The 21,941-nt window shown below is 38.9% G+C and overlaps 1 protein-coding gene across 1 annotated transcript in view; it reads right to left on the bottom strand.

Moving 5' to 3' along the window:
* LOC106965183 (voltage-dependent T-type calcium channel subunit alpha-1I) overlaps positions 1 to 21,941 on the bottom strand; it is a 105,436-nt gene that overhangs the window by 63,411 nt on the left and 20,084 nt on the right. Inside the window, exons 5-15 of the mRNA XM_015061112.1 lie at positions 20,907 to 21,246; positions 20,416 to 20,822; positions 15,349 to 15,500; positions 13,314 to 13,499; positions 11,946 to 12,063; positions 11,420 to 11,575; positions 8,754 to 8,841; positions 6,144 to 6,310; positions 4,150 to 4,220; positions 3,460 to 3,952; positions 2,823 to 2,923 (exon numbers count right to left, since the gene is read on the bottom strand). Of these exons, the coding sequence (XP_014916598.1) occupies positions 2,823 to 2,923; positions 3,460 to 3,952; positions 4,150 to 4,220; positions 6,144 to 6,310; positions 8,754 to 8,841; positions 11,420 to 11,575; positions 11,946 to 12,063; positions 13,314 to 13,499; positions 15,349 to 15,500; positions 20,416 to 20,822; positions 20,907 to 21,246 (2,279 nt within the window). The remainder of the gene's footprint in view (positions 1 to 2,822; positions 2,924 to 3,459; positions 3,953 to 4,149; positions 4,221 to 6,143; positions 6,311 to 8,753; positions 8,842 to 11,419; positions 11,576 to 11,945; positions 12,064 to 13,313; positions 13,500 to 15,348; positions 15,501 to 20,415; positions 20,823 to 20,906; positions 21,247 to 21,941) is intronic.

Here is a 21,941-nt window from a genome sequence, read left to right on the forward strand (position 1 = left end):
TCGTCCACACAGAAGGGGTATCACTCCCAGAAGGAACAATAGCAGACATAGAGCACAGCTACAAGTACCTGGGAATACAGCAAGCAAATGGCAACCTCGATGAGGTCACAAGGAAAGGAGCCAAATACCTCCAACGAATAAGGCAAGTCCTGAGAAGCCAGCTCAATGGCAAGAACAAGATCCGTGCAATGCCTTACCAGTAATCAGATACCCTGCCGGAATAATTAGCTGGCCAATGGAAGAGATGAAGGCTACGAATGTTAAGACTCGGAAGCTACTAACCATGCATGGAGGGTTCCACCCCAAATCCAGCACCCTGAGACTGTACACAAGCCGTAAGGAAGGAGGCAGAGGACTAGTGAGTGTGAGATCCACTGTCCAGGATGAAACATCCAAGATCCATAAATACATCAGCGAATGTCTCAGGCAATGGGGAACAGAGGACAAGGTGCTGGAGGAACCATCATGAAGTGGCTGATATCAGGAAATCCTACCAATGGCTGGAGAAAGCTGGACTCAAGGACAGCACGGAGGCCCTCATCATGGCTGCACAGGAACAGGCCCTAAACACCAGAGCAATAGAAGCTCAGATCTACCACACCAGACAAGACCCAAGGTGTAGGTTGTGCAAGGAGGCCTCTGAGACAGACACCCAGCACATAACAGCAGGGTGCAAGACATGGAACGACATAACCAAGTGGCGGGCATAGTGTACAGGAACATTATATGTATGTATACAATATAATGTGTATGTATATATAATGTGTGTGTATATATATACATTATTTATAAAAAGTTCCACAATGCAGCTTTAAGGCTCTTTAAGTCTTACTGTGCAATCCTGCACTGGCTTGAATAAAGGTCAGCGGATGTTGTTTTTTGTTTTAATCATCGTTATTGGAGAAACATCCCAATTGATTAGAATGTGGGACTGAAAAAATGCTGCAGACGTTCAACGTTTTATTTTTATTCTATTCTCCTTGCGTACCTACACACTGAAATTTCCACAGTTATCTTCTGAAAATGGGTTCAGGTGAGTCAGGATGGAGGGTGTTTGACAGTTTCTCTGGTGACTCTGAGTGAAGACTGAAACTCTGTCAGCTTAGAGCTTTCAGTGTAGCTCTGCTGAGGAGTAACTCTATTCAGCTCTTTTGAAGCCACTAACAGGTTTTCTACCAGTATTGACCTTTATTTAGTACTTTTCATCTTTCCACCAAGTCTGACCAGCTGCCATGTCATACTGGTAAAAATAATCAGTCCGACACCATGATGTCAGGTCAAGTTTACTTGTAAGGCCAACTTCAGCAACAAGGCAGTTATGTCAGTATCTAAGTTTTCTGGAAGTCTGTTCCAGATCTGTGGTGCATAGAAGCTGAATGCTGCTTCTCCTCGTTTGGTTCTGGTTCTGGGGATGCAGAGCAGAACAGGAACCAGAAGACCTGAAGGGTCTGGAAGGCTGGTACAGCAACAGGAGATCCTTAATGTATTGTGGTACTAAGCCATTCAGTGATTTATAAACTAACAACAGTATTTTGAAGTCTATTCTCTGAGCTACAGGGAGCCAGTGTAGGGACTTTAGAACTGGTGTTATGTGCTCTATCTTCCTGGTTTTAGTCAGAACAGCAGCAGTGTTCTGGATGTGAAGACACTGCTGCAGTAATCAATGCAACTAAAGATAAAAGCATGGATGAGTTTCTCTAGATCTTGACCTCTAATTCTGGAAATGTTTCTTCAGGTGACAGAAGGCCGACTTTGTAACCGTCTTTATGTGGCTCTGAAGGTTCAGGTCCATCACTAGGCCCAGATTTCAAACCTGATCACTAATTTCTAGCTTTTTTAGCTGAAGATGTGTACTGACTCTAGACCAAACATAACTTCAGTTTTGTTTCTTGGGATTTTCAATTGCTGATTATGTGAAGTGTTATTCATGCAGTTCTGAAGTGCGTGAATAACATGTTCTGCCAACAACTTCACCCACCTGTGCAGCAAGTTTGTCATAATTTATTTTCGTTTCCCAAACCCCCATCACTGATGATTACGTCTCCATTCTAGATTTGGCCTTTAATTAAGCCCTGCCTGTGAAGATTGCTTTGTAGATTGATTTCCTGTGTTTATCTCTGCTCTGTCAATAAACTGTTTTCCTCTCATTGCTGGTCTCACTTGGCATTTCTGTGTTTAAGCTTTGTTTAATAATGAATTAACACAATTGACTACAAAACAAAATATTTAATATTTGATAAATATTATTAAATATATACGCACAAACAGTGTATTAGAGCCATTGTAGATAGAAAAAACATAAGTAAATTTCTCACAAAGTAAAACTCAGAAATTTTTTGATTAATTTCAGAAATTTTCTTTTTTTTAAAGTCAAACATTTTTGACTTTGGAAACTCAGAAAATGTCCAAATTTCCAAAAATTGAAAATGTATGACGTTTGGAAAATTTCTGAGATTAATCTCAAAATTTCTGAATTCTTTGCACATTTTCAACTTTTATAGAAAGTTTGTGGGATTAATTTAAATTGTGTTTTTTTTTTGTAGTGGAAATTTACTTTTTTCTTTTTTTTTGTCTGCAATGGCCCTAATATGTTGCCATACATACACTTTTACAAAAAGCCAAAATATTTTGTCTCATTCACTCCACTGATTTCTTAAACTTTACATCAGTATCTCACAGCTGATTTCATGTTGTGGATTTGTAAAACTGCATTCTTTTTGATAACTTTTTGTTTAGACTTAACCAACAACATTTTAAAGAAATTATGCATTTTACTCAAATCATCTTTGATGTTTAGAAGTTAAAAGAATGTTTGCACTCACTTGTTTTGAGGAGAGAACATGTAGACAGACCAGTCCTCTCTAGTCTCACACCAGTCTGGCTTGTAAACCTCCATCATTTTCTGGATACGGAAGCACCAACTCTTTAACGAAAACAGAAAAGGGTTTTAGTCAGAATCTGGTATAATGGTAGAAATAAAAGGTGTGCAAAGTTGTAAATTTCCTGAAAGCAAATAGAAAAAATGATAACATTGTATTGTTCAATATATTGTTTAGTTATTTACACGTAGACGATGTACAACATTTCTTTAACCTTTTAAGATGGGACATTATGGCAAGAAAATGCTCATTTCCACCTGCAGTTTTTGGACAGGTTGATGTAATCAAGTATGATTTAACAGATTATGAACTGGTGAAAATCCATCTAATAATTAATTACAGACATGCCATTATTCAGATCTCACTAAAACCCAAGCAAACCAAACAACAAACCAACAGGAAAAGAATAAAACCATTTCTTTGCCTTCATCAATAATGAGAACAAATATGCGTGTTTAATAGCTATATTATTGTCAAACATGCAAACATGAACAACTAGACATATAAAATTCACATTTAGGTGCCGATGTAGAAGGGTATTGTACTGCTCAGAATCTAATAATGGAGCTTGTCCACTCACATAGTCTGTTTCTTCGTCAAGATCTGCTCTGTCCTTGCGTGCGTTGACCTGAGGGAAGACATTGGTCATCAGATGGTTGTGGTGACCCGACGCCTTGCCGTTGCAGTCACGGTGGTCCGCTCCCAGACCGCTGCCGGCTCCCGAGCCCCCCGTGAGCGAGCCCGCCGCCCCGGACCCGCTCTTTCTCACGTGGTCAGGGATCTGAACGGGTGGCGGTGCCGGAGCTTGTCCGCCAGTCCGGAGCAATTCCGGGAGTTCCAGGGAAAGAGCCCGCCGATCCCGTCTGCCTCCGAAATGTCTGGAGAGGAACATCGGGGGCGGCAGGGGATGATGGGAGTGATGCGAGTGGAGAGAGTGCGAGAGAAGAGATTCTTGCTCCGAAGCATGGTGGTAGGAGTAGGGGGAGCGGGTGCTGCGGACACGCAGGCTGCCGCCAACAGGGGGCGCCCCACTGAACCCGTAGGTCCTCCTACCAAGGCTGTTGGAGCTGGACCTGAGGAGCAGAAGATGAAAAGCATGGCCAACTTATGAAATGCTAATGTAAAAGAAATCGACAATCTTCTGTATGTTTGCTGCAGTTAACGGCAAAAACCACAGCAGAGACACGAATCACGCATATGGACAGTTCAGGTTTCATATTAAGAATTTATTAAAACAAAAATGTTAAATAAACAGCTAATAATTGTCTACCTGCGACTCCATCCAGACTGTGGAGGAAAAGGTCGCCCCCAGTTGTGGTAGTTGGAACTGCGGCCATGGCGCTGAAACGTAAACACAAACAGTAAAAAACATTTATCTGAAAAGAGTCAAGGTTTCACTAAGGAGGTACACTGTAACTTGCAACATTGTACATAATTGAAAAAATGAGTGAATATAACTTGGCTTTGATCAAGTCCAGAGAAACTTTAAGCGTATTGAGTTACAGTGTTGACTTTAATCGAATAAGTTGACTGGATTTGACTTATGTTGTTTTAGTTATAATAAGCACTTGATTTAAATAAGTTAAGGGCCTTTAGAGGTAAAAACATTTTAAAAATTACATTACTTTTAATTAACCAAGTTAAGAAAGAAAGTAGCTTTGTTTTTTTTTTACAAGTTAACAATGTGACTTCAGAAAGCTTTGGGATTTATTTATATATACAATTGGTGCAGTTGAAGTAATTACACTCATAATTGATGCTCAGATTTATTAAGTTAGCTTAATAAGTTAGCATAGTAAAACTGTAACAAGTTAATGTTATGTTTTAGCACTGCATTAACGGAGCCTGTTTTATCCACTACATACTATTCAGTATATGGCACGAAGCGCTACGATCAACCATCATTTAATATATAACAGCTATTTACACATAAGACCAGGTTAGCTTAGATAGTTTTTTTTTCACCTAACTAAATAAAATCACAAATTAAAGACTGCTTTTTTAAATTTACTTGTGTTATGTTTAAATAAGTTTACCATTTGTTCGATGATCTGAAATGAAAGCGACAGAAAAAAGAAAAAAAATGAAGCTGAAACAAAAAATAAGTACGAGAGCAAACACAAAGCCTAATGTTCAAAGTTTAGTACTTCAGCATAAAGTATCACATTTTATGTACATCTAATTAACTTTTGGTAGCACTTTCTGTAATCGTGAATAGTAAGTCAAGGTATTTCAACCCCCGACTTGCACCAGATTTCAGTTCCCCATCAACAACAAAAAGAAAATCATTTTGATTCAGCCTCTATCAAACGCAGAAGCAACCCGTTAAAAAGAGTGACACCGATCGTATCACAGCGCTGCATCCAACCCGTCCTATCAACACCCAAACAGATAAGCAGCAGAACAACAACAACAACAAAGCAGAGCAGAGCAGAGCACCACTAACTGGATCTGATTCACACACCCTGCAGTGCTTTTTCATCAAAGCGCTGGCTAAATGAGCGCTGACAAAACTTCAGCCAGAACAAGAAATAAAAGTTCTTCATGAACACGTCCTCTTGAATGCCTGTCATCCAATTGTTTCCAGCACCAGGTTCTACGACTGCTCCCTTGTTATAGAAAAAAACCCCTCAAAGGTATCAAAGTGAGGAGGATCTTATGCACACATTGAGTTTAGCATCATAACCACTGAGGTACGAGCGCCGCCGCATTTCATTATCTCACCCATTACTGTGTTTTCACTTCTCTACGTCTCCCTCCTGGAGTTGCCATCATACATTTATACATGTGTATGTACTTCATAAGGCTTCAGTTCAGTTTACAAAAGGAAAAAAAAAGAAAAGAATGTATTTTGTACATGTGCATTAAGCACTGGGTGCGTGCGGCTTACCCGAGGCAATTATGTGATTTTAATGAGGAGGCTGAAACCGCACCAGAGCTGTAATGAATAGAATATACATCAAAGCGCATCAAACTCGATTCACTTGATCAAATCTAAAATCCCTCCCACACAGACATAGATGGCAGTGTTAAGAAATTAATCATACAACAATGTGCACCTGTTACAAAATCGTTTTTTTTTTTTGTGTGTGTGTGCTGATATAGCAACAAATTCCTCCTCCTGTATTCAATCGTCGCAGTGGTGCCATAGCAACAGCAAACACACGCCTCAGTGAAATTATGACACAGAGTTTAAAAACAGCTAATGTGACATAAACTGCATGTTCAGTGTGGCTCTGTGGGGATGACAGGGCGATGAAGTACCAGAGAAAGGGAGCGTCTCTCCAGGCTGCTCCGCCCGAGGCTCATCAAGCTGCTCTTCCTCGACTCGTTGGTGAAGCTGCGCTTCTCCGAGGAGTAGGACCCCCTGGAGCCCGACAGGGCCCCGAGCTCCAGGTGACCGTTTGGTGTCAGAGTACAAATTCTTGGATCTAGAGATAAGTGAGGAGAAAAAAATAAAATAAAAATAAAGCTTTGTTTTCCTTTTTGTGCTACAGTTTTCCATTCCACGCCTGATGGTCAAGTAGATTAAGTTCGATCGGGGATCAAAATCAGAACATTTGCCATGGGATGCACCGATTTATCGGCGGCGATTTCCTTAATTTTGGGAGATTGGTGACTGGTCGATACTTAAATGTTAAGCGAATCTTTTCTTTCTACCGTAGCAAAGATTTTTAGACCTTTTAACTAAAAATCAACCACTGTCGTCTTCTGCTCATGAGGAGACCATGAGAGCAGAGGAGGCCGGTCATGTCTGCAAACATTTCGGTTAGCCAAAGTCACCTAACTGTTGCCAAATCAGTAACTTTCTTACTATATATAGCAACATTTCAGGCAAACGACATTTGGACTGGCCAAAATCGGAATTTTTAAATATCGGTGGTCAGCGATAGGCCAGAAAGCTGCAATGGAAGCACGCGTAATTTGTTGCATTTTAAGCTGGTGTGATTTGTTTTCACACTGAACAGAATCTTTAAAAAAAACAAAAAATCCTGTTCTCCTCCTCGCCTGTGGTGGCGCTGCACCCAGAACCACTGAGGCAAACGACAAAATCCTCTGAAGAAAATGCAACTTCCTTCTTCTCAAAATGTAAACAACAATGGAGTATGGTCAGATTTCAGTGGTTGTAGGATTTCTCATTTATCTTTGGTAAAAGACTAAGAGCCATTTCTGCTGCTAGACTCGCTATTTGTTTTGGTTGCATTTACCCAAAATGCCCTGCGCTGTAGTCCGCTTCCTGTTTGTGGAGCGCACCAGAGTTCACTTTAACCGAACTTTGACTAAGGACTTTATGCAGACAGGAGTTCGCTTTTTTGTCAGAGTTCGAATATGAATACACAAACGAACTGGACTTTCCAGGTAAGTTTGATTAAAAACAAACAAAAAAAAAAAAATCTGTGGCTCTCTTATTAGAAACAAAGACTAGTAGAAATTCACATTTTGTCTTGTCTGTCTTTAATTGTAGTGTAAAATATTTCTTTGGAGTTCAAGTCTTTGTGAGGAATTTATAAAAAAGTCAAATATAGTTTCAGGATAAAAACATATCTAAAATATCCTCAATACAGAAACCGAGTTCAGTTAGTCACAGAAAGAATCACACTTCACATAAACAGATCTGTCAAGAAGAAAAAAAGGAAAACAATAGCTGTGTGTTTTGCTTATGTAAGTGGAAAGTGTGGATTGTTGTTGTTTTGGTTGTTAAGAAATAAGCTGAAGCTTTTTACACCGCAAAGATCACATCTGAAGTGATGCTGGCGTTCCTTCGGCTCCAGGCTGAAACGGTTTGCTGGGAGATCAAATCAAAGATAAAAATGTATTTCATCTTGTAAAACTGCTGAATGAACCCTCCGAGCACAAACTCTGGGCAACAAACTTCTATAATGTACTTAATCTGGGCTCAGAGCGAGAGAGCGTAACAAAAGATTGTGAACTGGAAGGAAAATAATGCGTCGTTTTCAAGATTTGCTATAAATTGAAAGCTGGAAAGTGTGGCATGACGCATGTGTTTTATTTTCAACCTTTTTTTTTTTTTTTACCCCAATTTCAGGGTGAAATCTAACAGTTTAATGGTAAATATTTTGGTTACATGCTTTTGCATTTCCGTTGGTTAAGATTACTTTTGCACTGTGTGCAATATAAACAAGATGATGCACAAAATGAAATAAAGACGTTAAAATTGAACTGATATAATTAATATAATTAATGTCACACTTATTTTAGGTTAGGATTTTAAATATTTTTTTTCTATCTCCATCACTTTATCCCGTGTCAAGTAGAGATGCGCCAGTCCGATAATATCGGACCTGATATTAAAAATAGATACTAGATTGTGTATCATGACAATGTGCCTGATCCATAGGGGCAGATCTATTCAGTCTAATTCTATGGTTTATGCTCTGAATTATATCATTATTTATTTTACATGATATTTAGAATTTCTGGTTGCACTTGCAAAGGTTTGTTGCTGTTAATTGTTTTTTCTTACATTTTTTGACCAAGATTGTGAAGCTATTAGTGTATTCAAGTGTGCTGTACTGGTGCAGGGTTAAAAAATAAATGAGTTATTCAGTACATTTGTGTCTGTGTTTAAAAAAAACAAACATTTTAAATCAATCCGGCAATGTTTTTCAGTGTCAGAGCAGTATAAACCGATACTAAACCTCAGATATCAGTACAGGAATTGAAAAATAAAAAGGCACATTTGTGAAATATCTTGAAATATATCAAAATCCATCCACTTTATTTGACTTTTTCTTAGATATTTTTATTTTTTTAGGGCTTGTAGCTGAGATTACTGAACCAAAGAATAACAAGGAACAAAATATCTCCAGCAGAAACGAGCCAGCGCTTTAACTGCGAGGCGAGTGAACTCACCAGACAGCTTAATGGAGTCTCGTTTCTCACTCTCATCATAGTTGGAGGACGAGTGGTCGTCGTCGGAGTAGGAGCGATTCGCATCGCCCTGCAGGCGGAGAAACAAACCAGGCGCGTGAAACATTAGGCTCACAGGGCGCTCTTCAACAACACCGACACATGCCGCATCTTTTCTTTTTAAAAATCTTCTTTTTTAGAAGTTTTAGCTTCACATCTTAGTGTTTTAAAAAGCACAAAAAAAAAAAACATACACATTTTTTATGTTTCCGAACGTCATCTGTATTTAAATCATTACAGATTTACTATAAAAGTAGAAAAATCACTGCTGGACAAGGGCGATGATCTAAAAGGCTCAATATGAAGTTCTTTCTGGAGATCGAATCAGTAAATGGTTAAAACCACTTACACATCATTCAACAGAGTCTCACAGGTTTGTTTAAGACCTACGGGGATTTTCCTACAGCTGTTACGACAGTAAATTGGCTCAATAGTCCCTGATGTGTGTGTGTGTGTGTGTATGTGTGTGGCAGCAGAAGCTACAGAGCGGATGAAGGCGATGAAGGTGAGAGATTCTGAGGGGGGATGGATGTGAAAAAAAGGAGAGAAACATCCCGGAAGACTGATGGCTGCTGTTGACGTGTGTCAGCACGTTCACAGCCTTATAGAGTGGATACGGTAATTCACTGATCAACGTTTAAAAAGCTGACTGTGATATTAAACTAATCTTTCTGAATTCAATCATTTTTGACATTAGCTTGACAGTTAATGGCAGCATCGTCTACCAAGTGAGAGGGATGGTTCAGAAATGCTAAAGCACCAAAATAAAGTTTGAACACCTACTAACCAAGTTAACTAAAACTAATGAAATAGCAAAAACCCACAAGGAGAAAACATGTTTGTTTCCTGAAATAATTAACAGAGGAACTGTAACTGGAAGTAAATTGTACGTTTACAAAACTAAATAAAACCTACTGAAATAAAAGACATTATGCCATCACTGTTAGATTACTTGAAAATTGTCTCAAAACAAAAATATATTGTTAATCACAATAAGTTCTGGGATAATTTGTTACAGTAACACTACATTGAACATACATGCAAATATGTTTTTTTTTTCTGTAATAGTCAAATGAGTATGTTTTATGTTCTGAAGAATGATATTTTAGGTTTTCACAAGACATAAGCTTTGATCATTAAAATGAATAGAAACTAAACTATGTGCAATGAGTCTAAATGTTACATGACTTAAATGTTTAACTGACTAACCGGCATGAATTGTTCAAGTTTTGACATTCTGATGAATCAAGATGCACCTAAATTTACAAAATCCAGGTCGTATCAAAATCATGTTATTTAGTGTGTTGATTTCCCTTTTTTATTTTATTTATTTATTTTTTATATATTAATTATGCCAGAAGCTGCTGTGTGTTGTCTGTTTGTACTTTTCTAATTGAAAGCTGGATGCAACAATCTTACACATTGTCCAGATAGTTTTCATTTTTACACCAAAGCAGACAAACCTGCAGATTAAAAAGTGCTGAGCTGTATTTTACATGCAGCCGTGTTAATGTAAACGCGTTAGATGTTGATGTGAGACGTTATGCAGCCTGTTTGGACAGCTGCATCGATTGCATTTGAATTGGATCCGCCTCGTCAAACGTGGCGTCATGTAAATCACAAACGCGGAGCTCAATTTAGCTCTGAATGTCGCTGCCAAAGGTCACAGTGTAAACGCCCTCGACCTGCGCAGACAGATGGACGTCAGCTTCCAACTGGAGACGAGAGCCTGCTGAGGATGCAAGGATGGAGGGGCTGAAACATGGACAGACAATACAAGTTTGGAGTTTTTGCTCTAGTAAATTGCTTTGGGATGTCACATTTTAAATTTCATGTTGTTTTGTACATGTATTGCGAGATGGGCAAAAAAAAGACATGCAGTGTGTTACGCGATTGCAAAACAGAGATCATCACAAAACCGTTGAGAGAAGCAAGAATAAATAACTCCTGAAATTTGTTATGCATGTTATTAGTGCGGTTGTGTCTGGTTTCTTTTTTCATCATTTTTCATTTCTTTATTGTTATTTGTTGTCTTGAAAATGTTAAACAAATAATATTAAAAGCTTAGTCCAGAAAGCCTAACCTACAAGCAAGTCATACAGTTCTAGACATAAATTTGTAAACGTCAAGAATGTCTTAATTTTTAAAATTATTTATTTGGACTCTTTTGCTTTGGGCGGAATAAAAATACAATGTTTACATACTTTTTGTTTTTAAGTGGTAAAATGTGGAATTTGGTCAAGTTGCAGAGAAAACCACACTTTTTCTTTTTTTTCTTTTTTTTACTGTTATAAAGAAACTTCTGACCCATTTCTGGTTGAATTTTGGTTCAGTGTTTATTTTGACCAGATTTGAAGTTGCAGAAAACCACCAGGCTTTTTGTTAGGCAGCATTATTCATCCCAAGATCAAATTTAGTCTACGTTTATATTCATGTGTCCATCTAGCTGCTTATTTGAGGTGAAGTTGGAGGCATTAATATTTCCCCCTAATTTGTGCGGCACACCAGTCAGTGACCCTAAGAATACAAAATACAGTTCAAATAAAAGCCCCAAAATAATATTTTGTGGGGTTTTTTTCCCTTTATAACAGCTTCTGGTCATAATTTACCTCCGCCTGAAACCCTTCAACCAAAATGGCCACCAGCAGGTTGAAGAGGACGTAGTTTCCAAAGGTCATGAGCGCCACGAAGTAAAGAGCAGCAAGCGGCGAGGTGGCTGCCATGCCGTTGTATAACACGGCGTTCCAATCCTCCTGGGTCAGAATCTTAGAGAAACGCAAAGGAAACCAAAAAGAAACTTAACTGAAGCTTTGCACACACACCTCAGCACAAGTTGGTGACTGTTTACCATCACTAGGATGGATATTAATCAGCACAATAACTCCCAGCAGCTGCGCATGAAACTGTTGAACTCCAGAGCTCCTTCAGTGACAGACTGCTGCATCCTCGGTGCACAAAGCAGCGTTACAGCAGATCCTTCCTCCCAGCAGCTGTCACACTCCCAACAAACTCATAGTTCTACCAATAATTAAAGCTAAACGTATTTCCATGAAAATGTGTAGATTTGTTATCAAAAAAACTCATTGGCCCCTTTGCTCTAATACTTTAGATCATAAACTCTGACAGGTCGACTACCTGGAAAACGGTGACGATAGCCCAGAGCAGGGAGTCAAAGTTCTTCCTGTCTGGGACTGTATCCCCCGTTTCTGTCTTCAGACTGAATTTACAGCCAAAGATGTGCATCCCGAGGATACTGCAACACAAAAAGAGCCACAATGAGAACACACTGGCTAAGGGATATAATCGCAATTTTCTTTAAGTTACAGTCTGCAGAGCATGTCATTTCCTCATTTTGTTAAAACAAATTATTGTTTTTTTTTTCTTTGTTTACACTGATTAGAAAGATAAATGCAAAAACATGGATAATATTAATCCTAAAAAGCTTCTATTTTTCTTTTCAAACAAACTCACTGAGTGGTTAAAAAGAATCAAGTGGATCCCTTCATGTGCAAACTTATTTAAACACTGCTTTTTATTGTATCCTAAGTATGTGAAGATGCAAGCCTTCACGTGGTAATCAAAACCAGACAGCACCACCATCACAGAAATAGTTTTTAATTAATATACAATATGTTACACTTTGTGGACTCCTAAATATAGATACAGATTTATGGGTTGGCTTTAGATTTTATTTTTCACCGATCAGTTAAAGCAAATTGACCTTTGGAGGACAACAAAGTTCATCTGATCTGATTTAAAAGAAAATTGACTTGAGTTGAATGATTCAAGGTCAGAGCTAGACGATGATTATTACCTTTTGCCCCGCAGTACTTAAACATTATTTTATGAATTCCAACATATTCATGAATATATATACGAGTGGAGTTTTACAACATCCCTCCAAATCCTTAGGGCTCTGTGTATGAAGTTCTATGAAGACCTTCAATTGTATTTATTTGGTATTTTGAACCTTAGGTTAATTGCTGCTGAACAGTATTGGGATTCCATAAACTTCAATGGAAATTTTAAGATAAAAAGAATTGAAAAAGACATAACATATACTTTAAATCACTAATAGAGCAGACAAGAACCAAGAAAAACATACAGATATACAGATGTAGACTCTATTACCTTTAAATATTTATAACCAAGGACATACATTTCTTGACCAAAACACATGTTTAAGGAAAAGGAAAAAACAAAAAAATATATACGCATTTCTGCTTTTATTATTAATTATGTCAGCTTTGGTCCTCCATATTCTGATGCCTGTGATGATTAATCAAGTCAATACAACAAGAAATATGAGCAAAAAACAGTTGCAATATAACTGACAGTGCATGCACAGGTAGGCATATTAGCATTTTCAACACAACCATAAGTACTGCATATTTAATTCAAAGTCTTCTAAAACACAACATATTTTTATGAGGATGTGTTTCAAGTTTGTGACGCCAAAACCTTAAAAACAAATCAGCTCTGTGTTGCAGAGCATCACCTCACCTGAAGATGAAGATAAAGAGCATGAGCAGCATGCAGAAGGTGGCCACGTTGTCCATGGTCTTCATGAGGACAACCAGCTGTCTCCTGAGAGCCGGCATGAACCTGACCAGCTTCAGCACGCGCAGCAGCCGGAACGTCCGGAGCACCGACAGGCCGCCGTCCGACTGGCCGACGATCTCACAAACGCTGCAACGAGACACAGGAAGGAGGAAGATGACCGACATGTCAGAGAACCAAAACGCAGGCTCATGTTTCAATTTAAAACAGAGAATCCGTTTTAAATCCCTTGACAGTCACCCTCAAAACACTTACATGTAGGACAATGTGTCCATATGGACACTGGGGACACCATGGCAGCTAAGGGGTTAATTAGAAAAACCTCATATATTCTCCAAAGTGCATTTCTGAAGTATTGGATTTATTTCCCTCCCGCATTCATTATATTTTTATACGTTTCAAACACTGGATGTGTCACATAACTTGGACTTATGGTGTTTTTGCGTCTCTGGACATATTTTATGTTGACAGAGAGTTTTTCTCTCCGACTGAACCAACCAGCTATCAAAGGGTCTGCTAAGCACATCAAAATACTCTCTCCCTTGAACCGCTCAGGACTGAATGGAGGCACTTCCATAGAGTGGCTTTTCTCTCAATGGCCACGGACATTCAGGAAGATGAAGACGGGAAGAAAACAAAATGGTCGAGAAGCACGGGATTAGAAGACAGACGCAGAAACGTTCAATCAACCTGCATCTTTCTGTGATGGGTTGCACATTTGATCTTTTTTCAGTTTTACATGCTTTGATGTGTATTTGATCTGAGGTTTCTAATGGGGATCACAGACAAAGACTTCTAACCATATGAACTAGAGGGGAAAAAAAACCCCGCACAAGCAGATCAAAGCCACAGCCATTCACAGAAAGCTCCAGGCACACAACAAAAGACAAAACATGTTCCTGTTGCTGCCTGACACGTTGGCATCGCGATCCGTACAGGTGGTGCATTTGTACCGGGCAGCGTGTGTTTGACACTTTGACAAAACTGGGATGATTTAATAGAACCACCTCTACTGAGTAACAAAAGGAAGGAAGAGAGAAAGAGAGAAAAAGAAACAGACAGAACTACAGACAGAAAAAAACAAAGGAAACAGAAGGATGAGAAAAAGGCAGAAAGAAAGAAAGAGAGAAAGAAAGAAAGAAAGAAAGAAAGAAAGAAAGAAAGAAAGAAAGAAAGAAAGAAAGAAAGAAAGAAAGAAAGAAAGAAAGAAAGACAAGGACAGAGAGAAAGAGACAAAAGAAAGACGAAGAAAGAATGGAAGTAAAAAAGACGGAAGAAAGAAAAAATAAAGACAGACAAATGGAAGGAAAGATAAAGACAGAAGAAAAGGACAGACCAACATAATGACAGAAAGAAAAAAAGAGAAAGAACAAAAGACAAAAACAGAAAAAGAAAACCAAAAAGAAGAAACAAAAGTCAGAAAGATAAAGAAAAAAGGAAAGAAAGAAAGAAGAAAAAGTAATGAAGACAGAAAGGAAAAAAGAATGAAGCACAAAAATATGGAAAGAAACAGAAAGAAAGAAAAAAGAAAGATAAGAAAATGAAAGACAGAAAAAGAAAGAAAAAAATTAAGAATGAACTTGAAAGAAGAAAGAAAAATGAACAGAGAAAAAAGACAGACTGACACGACAAAAAGAAAGAGCAAAAGACAAAGAGAAAGAGAAAACCAGAAAGAAGAAACAAAAAAGAAAGTAAGAAAGATTAAGAAAAAAGAAGGAAAGAAAATATGAAAGAGACAGAAGAGAGAAAAAAAATCAAGATAAAGGAAAATTCAAAGACAGAAAGTTGGAAACAGAACGACAGTAAGAAACACGACTTAACTGCACTTGTTCCTGCTTGTAACACATTAAATTTGAATTAAACTAACATCATGAGCATAATGCACCAATTTACCTCATTATGACACGTCTGCCCTTTAAGAACCTCAGCCTGTCGTTGATGAGCGCAAGTGTGAGGACTGAGGTCCTTTTGTTTGTACCTTATGATGACGATGATGCCATCAAACACGTTGTAGGGGTTCCTCAAGTAGTTGAAGGAGCCGAAAGCGGTGAGCTTCAGGATCATCTCCATGGAGAACATGCTGGTGAAAACGATGTTGCAGATCTCCAGCACGTTGGTGAGCTGGTCCGGCTGACCGCCAGAGGACGCGGAATCAGAAATTAGAAAGAAAAAAACAGAGAGATGAGGATTAAAACTAAAGATAATGCAGCAAATTGCAACAAATGAAACTAATCAAATATGTTAAATGAAGCTCTTGCAGCTACAGGAATGTTAGACTAAATGTGTGTTAGACTATTTTTCATAATTCATTCTTTTATATCTGCAGCAGTTTGGTTACGGCTGGCATGAAGTTTTAAGCTCTTTATTGTGTCAAACTTACCATATTTTGTCCTGACTGTACAGTATTTCATTCTTTATTCTGTTTTTATATATTCTATGCTTGTGTGAGTGTATTTGCTGTTATTACCTGTCACTTTGCTGCTGTTGCACAGACAATTCCCAACTATGAAACAATAAAGGACATTTTATTCTGTTCTTTTAGATACATCCATGTGCATATCTGTTTGTAGTGTTATACAGTGCATGTGTGTATGCGCGTGTGCGTGTGTGTGTGTGTGTTTGCTGGCTGGTCTGAGTTTCTCAGTAACTGGTGATTTCCTGCAAATTTTAAGCAAAACCATGTCTTGGTTTGCAGAGCAGTAGGAACCGACTCCAGGTGCCACTTCTGTGCGCTGAAAAAAAAAAGAGCAGCAGTTCTGTGGATGAAAAAACTATATTGATGACAGAGGTCAGAGGAATATATGAAAAGTGGCTTGAAATTATAGAAAGGCAAAAGTAGGTCAAAGTTGCTGCCAAAGTTTGCAGAAAACCATCTATGAATCCACATCTGGTGCTACTCCTGGGTGTGGGGCAAAAACTTGACCCAAGCATTTGAAGTCCACCGTGATTGGTCAGTCTTGGCAGATGATCCCAAAATATCAATAAAATTCATCCATTTTCTTTACACCCTTGTCCCCATTGGGGTCAAGAGGGGTGCTGCTGCCTATCTCCAGCAAGACATTTCAGGCGAGAGGCGGGGTCACCCTGGACAGGTTGCCAGTCCATCACAGGGCAACACAGAGACAGACAACTATGCACACACACACACACACACACACACACCTAAGGAGAATTCAGAGAGACCAGTTAATCTGACAGTCATGATTTTGACTGTGTGAGGATGAGAGAACCCACCATGCACAGGGTTAGGGGGCAGGGTAGGGTAGAACATGCAAACTCCATGCAGAAAGACCTGAGGCTGGGAATCGAACCCATGACCTTCTTGCTATAAGGCAACAGCTCTAACAACTGCCCCACCGTGCAGCCCTCAATTAAATCCAATTTAATGTATTTATATAGTGCCGATTCACAACTTATGTCATCTTGGGGCAAAAAAAAAAAAAAAAAGGGACATTCAGTTCGTTTATACAGCCAGGTCACGTTCAGTTTCTCACTTAAAGTGGTAGTTAAAAAAAAAAAAAAAAAGTTTTCCATCCAAGGAAACCCAGCAGATTGCTTCACGTCACTCACACTCAGCAATCACTCCTCCTGGATGAGCGCAGAGAGGCAGTGGGCAATCGATTATTTTGAGTCATTAATGCTGTAGCAAAACTTCAAACTGAGGACGTGTAACTGAATTTAATTCAGTTTGGTCTGAAGACCGCTCCCACAGCAGGAAGTGGACTACACTGCAAAGCATTCTGGGTGGGATTAGCGCTAGCAGGAGAAATGGCTCCTGGTCTTTTACCAAAGACAACAGAGAAATCCTACAACCCTTGAAATCTGGTACTCAGCACAGCGCCGCCACAGGCGAGGGGGGGAACAGGTTTTTCTAAGGGTTTGGTTTGTTTGACAAAATATTTAACAAATGTTGTGATTCTGGATCCCAATCGAACCAAGTCTACCGGACCATCAGGTGTGAAAACACCCTTAGATTCAACAAATGGTATTTAGTGTGTTTGTTATATTTCTTGATGCAACTTACAAAATATGTTTCAGGTTGGCTGAACAGGTTCAACTGTAATCATGTTTATGTTTCTTTATGCTTTATTAATGCTAATAGTAAAGTACAGTTGTTCATCCAGCGGCCCGTCGTGTTTGAGTTAAACAATGTTTAAAGTTTAATGTTTACATTTGATAATATCACTTGATAAGTATGTGTTATTGAGAGATTGGAAGATTAATAAATTACTGCTTTTGCTTCTGATACTTCTACTGCTGCTGTCTTCACTCTGTCTCTCTTCCTGCTCTACTTCAGCTCGCTGTGGAACGTCTGTTGCTGCAGACGTCAGATAAATGTAATTCTTGCAGATTTGGCAGCGTTTTCCTTCAGGTTTTTCACTCTTTTTTTTGCAATACCTTCCTGCACTACCTTCCATTCATCATCAACCATCTTAGTGTCTTTGCATAGCAGTGGAGATGACAGCACTGCATGAAATCAGCTTGGATTCAACAACTGGCAGCGGAAGAAGAACATAAAGAAGAAGATAATTCCTAAAGCAACATAAGTGTAACTCCTCAGCTTTTTTTTTTTTTTTTTTTTAACAAGTTTTAGCAAGATTTAGCAGTGATTGTTTCTCAGTAGTTATACTGAACTGTGCATATCCTTGGAAAAAAAAAAAAAAAAAAAAAAAAAAAAACGGAAAAGCTTCCAGACTATTCCTCGCCAATCAAGCTCCGCAAAAACTATTGGGGAACAAAACCATCCGAAGTGATAAACAGCATACAGTCATTCTCTTACACCCAATAACAACATATTATCTCAAGTTAACGAATCTGGCATGTATTCAAACTGAGGGACAAACCAGCGTACTTGGAGAAATCCAAGAATACACAAAAAAGAAACCCAGCTCTGAATCAAAAGCTGTTAAAACCTGCATTTAAACTCGGCAACTTGTTGCTGTTGGGCAACTGCTCTAAGCACTTCCACTGCATTGTCTCATAAATAATAAAGTGCAACCAGAAAAACCTCGTCTAATGCTTTAAGTGCTGGAAATTATGCAACCCTTTTTCCCCCCCTTGGGGAACCCCATTTTTTTTTTTTTTTTTTTTTTTTTTTTTTTTCCAGAACAGGTGAGAACGAGGTCACAGTCACAACAACAGACACAGAGTGTGATTCTGGTGTTTAACCATGTCGCGAAGGAAGACTCCAGTTTCAGCTAGACAGGCAAACCCAGCTTTGTATTTCCTCCCCATTAACACAGCAAAGTCTCTCTGTCACTTCCCTTCTGTCTCGCTATTTTTAGCAGCAGCTAGGATGAGAGACGACCTACCACTGCGGCGGTGGCAGGCATGAGTGGGCGATGGTATAAAGAGAGAGAGAGAAAGGGAGAGAGAGAGAGAGAGAGAGAGAAATATTGATAGACATACAAAGAGTTCAAAAAAGCTGAACGACAGTAAAACATAGAAACCAGAGGGGGAAGAAAAAGCTGGAAAACATGCCACTGCATTGCTTTTATTACTGTGGGGCTTGGTGAATATAAACATATTTGTTTTATTCATCTTGGTGAAATCATGTTCTTTAGGTTTTGGAAATAATCAGTAAGTCACATTCCACATTTCGCTTGGATCCCTACAAATTTACTTCCTTCTCAAAACTTCTACAAACATTACTCCATTCTGACAAAGTAACAACACACCACTTTATTCCCATATTCACTTCTTAACTCTATATTACAGTAGGGGTTGGAAGGTTTTCTCCTCTTTACTCTGAGTTGGAGAAATTTTAATTGGCACTGGAAAAATTTTTCCAAATCGACACTTAAAACATTTGTTTTCTATTCTAAATAGCAAAAGTGTGCAGGTAAAAAAACAACAACAACTTTGCAACAGGAAATAGTTTATTTGAACATGTTCAGCAGGAAGTGCTCTTGTAATAACACAGCTAGTGTGGAAGTGAGTCAGAAGTAAGATAACTTGTTTCAACTTAACCTCAATATGAGGTTCAATGTAAAGTTTACTATAATTTTAGTTATAAATTATAGGAGTGAGGAAAATGAAGGTTAATATAACCTGATTTCATCATCATAACATTTAGTCATATTATCACTTTGATTTGTTCTGATAATATAACACAGCTCATGTAACTTTAGCCTGGTTATTACTTTTTGATGAATATGGAAAAAAGACTTCAAACATTTCAAATACAATTATATATATATATATATATATATATATATATATATCCATTTTGATGTATTTTAATGTTTTATATTCCTTGAGATTCTAAGTTGTTTTTAAAATCAATTTGAATAAAATCTGAATTTTTTTCTGATTATAATCTTAAGGCTCACAAAGTAGGACCAAGATTTTTTTTCTCCAAATTAAACCAAAATTTTACATTCTGCCATTGCAATGTAAGTAAATAAAACATCTGAAATCCTGTTGTTGTGTTTAGTCTGCCAACGGAAGATCATTTTTGGCTTTGGGAACCTTGCAACATTTTCTCAAGATAGCTCAATTTGGAAGTCAATCCAAAAACTAAATACTAAAAATGTAAGTAGTACATCACAGTTCCTTGCACTAAGTTCATTTATCAGCTTTGGAGAGGCCCTGTATTCAATGAGACAAGTCTGGTACATTTTTGTGATCAAGAATAAATGTTCAGCATCACAGAAAATTATGTAGTAGCTATTCCAGGCCAATGGGCGGTGCTGTAGCACTGCAAGGCAACAATACAAATAACACAGAGTGGCACCATGTTTGTTGTATGTCAGAGTGAGCCACATGCAGAAGAGACAGAGCATCTTGCCACATGGTAACATTAAACCACCACTTTGTATCCACTCTGGAACTTCGTTTCAAAAATGATTATTTCTGGTCTCCCGAGATGCTGAATCTGTAAGGATGCACAGTCTAAGTGACAAAGAACTTTTACAGACACACCTGAACATGACCTTAAAATGTCAACTCCTTGTCTCATTAATAACTATACTAAAGCTCCAAGAAAAAAACAGATTGTCATATATGCCACCTTAGGTGTGTTATCAATTAATGCTTGTATTACCTGCTCGTGGTGCTCAATCCCCATGCTGATGGTGTTGATAAGGATGGCGATCATGATGCCTCGGTTAAAGTACTTGCTCTCTACGATGCCCCACAGCTTCTTCCTCGTGTCCTGCCAAAGTTCTTTGCATCCTTTCTTTGGGCTACATCCTATATGGTTCTCGGCACTTTTCGGGGTTTTTTTGTCCTCATCTTTGGTTCCTTGTTTTTGCTTATCCTCACTGTTGGTTTTGTCCACTGCTTCCTCCTCTGTTTCATCGCCAGCGACACAGACGGCTCCCACTCCGTCTTTAAGCTCCAGTGCTGCAGCACACTGAGGACAACCGTCTACCTTCGAGGCAGCAGTCAGGGCTACAGGCTCAGCTGACGAGGCGTGAACTGGTTTATGATGATGAGGGCACGGATGACCTGGGAACAGAAAACGTTTGGAGGTCAGTGTATATCGTGTGCCTTATATCTACTGCTGTCTTTATCATGTTCTCAGCCACCTACCAGGCCTGGACACAAGCCTCGTCTCAAGTTCTCGCCTTCCATTGGCCTTCTTCTCCCTCTCATCCCCTCCTCGTCTTCCTCGCCCAACGCCCCGAAACCCACGGGGTTTACCTCGCAAACTGTTAAAAAAAGCAACTGTTTGCCTCCTGGCCTTGCGGAGGCAGTGGCAGACCAGCTGGAAGAGTTCTTCGTAGCAATCTCCCGGCTCGCTGGCCAACGTCGAAGAGGACGAGCAGCGAGCGCGCTGCTCCTGCATTAGCTGGTGCTCCCGCTGCTTGGTCTCTGAAAACTGGGTTGCGATGACCACAAGGCACAGGTTGATCATGAAGAAGGAACCGACCTGAGAGGGCAATAGGTGTGCAGAAAGTTTGGTTGAACAAATAAGTTTCCACAGAGAGGCCTAAGACCAGACGAGGAAAGGAGCATTCAGCTTCTATGCACCACAAATCTGGAACAAACTTCCAGAAAACTGCAAAAAAACCTGCTGAAACACTTAGTGCCTTCAAATCTAGACTAAAAACCCACCTGTTTGGAGTCGCCTTTGAATCATAACCGATGAAGAATTTAACAATTGCATTGTCTAAATGTAATGTGTCGATTGTTGATTTTATTTTCCATTACTTTGGTTTTTTGTTTTTATGATGTAAAGCACTTTGAAATGTCTTGTTGCTGGAATGTGCTACACAAATAAAAATTTGATTGATTGATTGAGTGAAGAGCAAGTGACAGCTTCCAAAGGCACCAAGGTCAGAAATCAAATCTGATTGGCTGGGTCAAGAACCAATAACCTCGGTTTCTTTAGCAACCGGATCAAGCTTAAGGAAAAGCGCAAAAAATATTCGTGGGCTTTACAACCTCATCAAAACTGGCTATCACACACCAAGGCTCCAATTTATAAATATATTTTTTAAAAAAGACTACTGGAATTTATTTAATTTACTTATCTCATTTGCAAATGGACATGGAGACCGTGGGAGAAAGTTAACGGGATGATCTAATGGCAGAGCATCTGAAAAAAAAAGACTAACATTTTTA

The sequence above is a fragment of the Poecilia latipinna genome, unplaced genomic scaffold (genome assembly GCF_001443285.1).
Source record: "Poecilia latipinna isolate Pla-1442-1.1 unplaced genomic scaffold, P_latipinna-1.0 Scaffold1778, whole genome shotgun sequence".
NCBI lineage: Eukaryota > Metazoa > Chordata > Actinopteri > Cyprinodontiformes > Poeciliidae > Poecilia > Poecilia latipinna.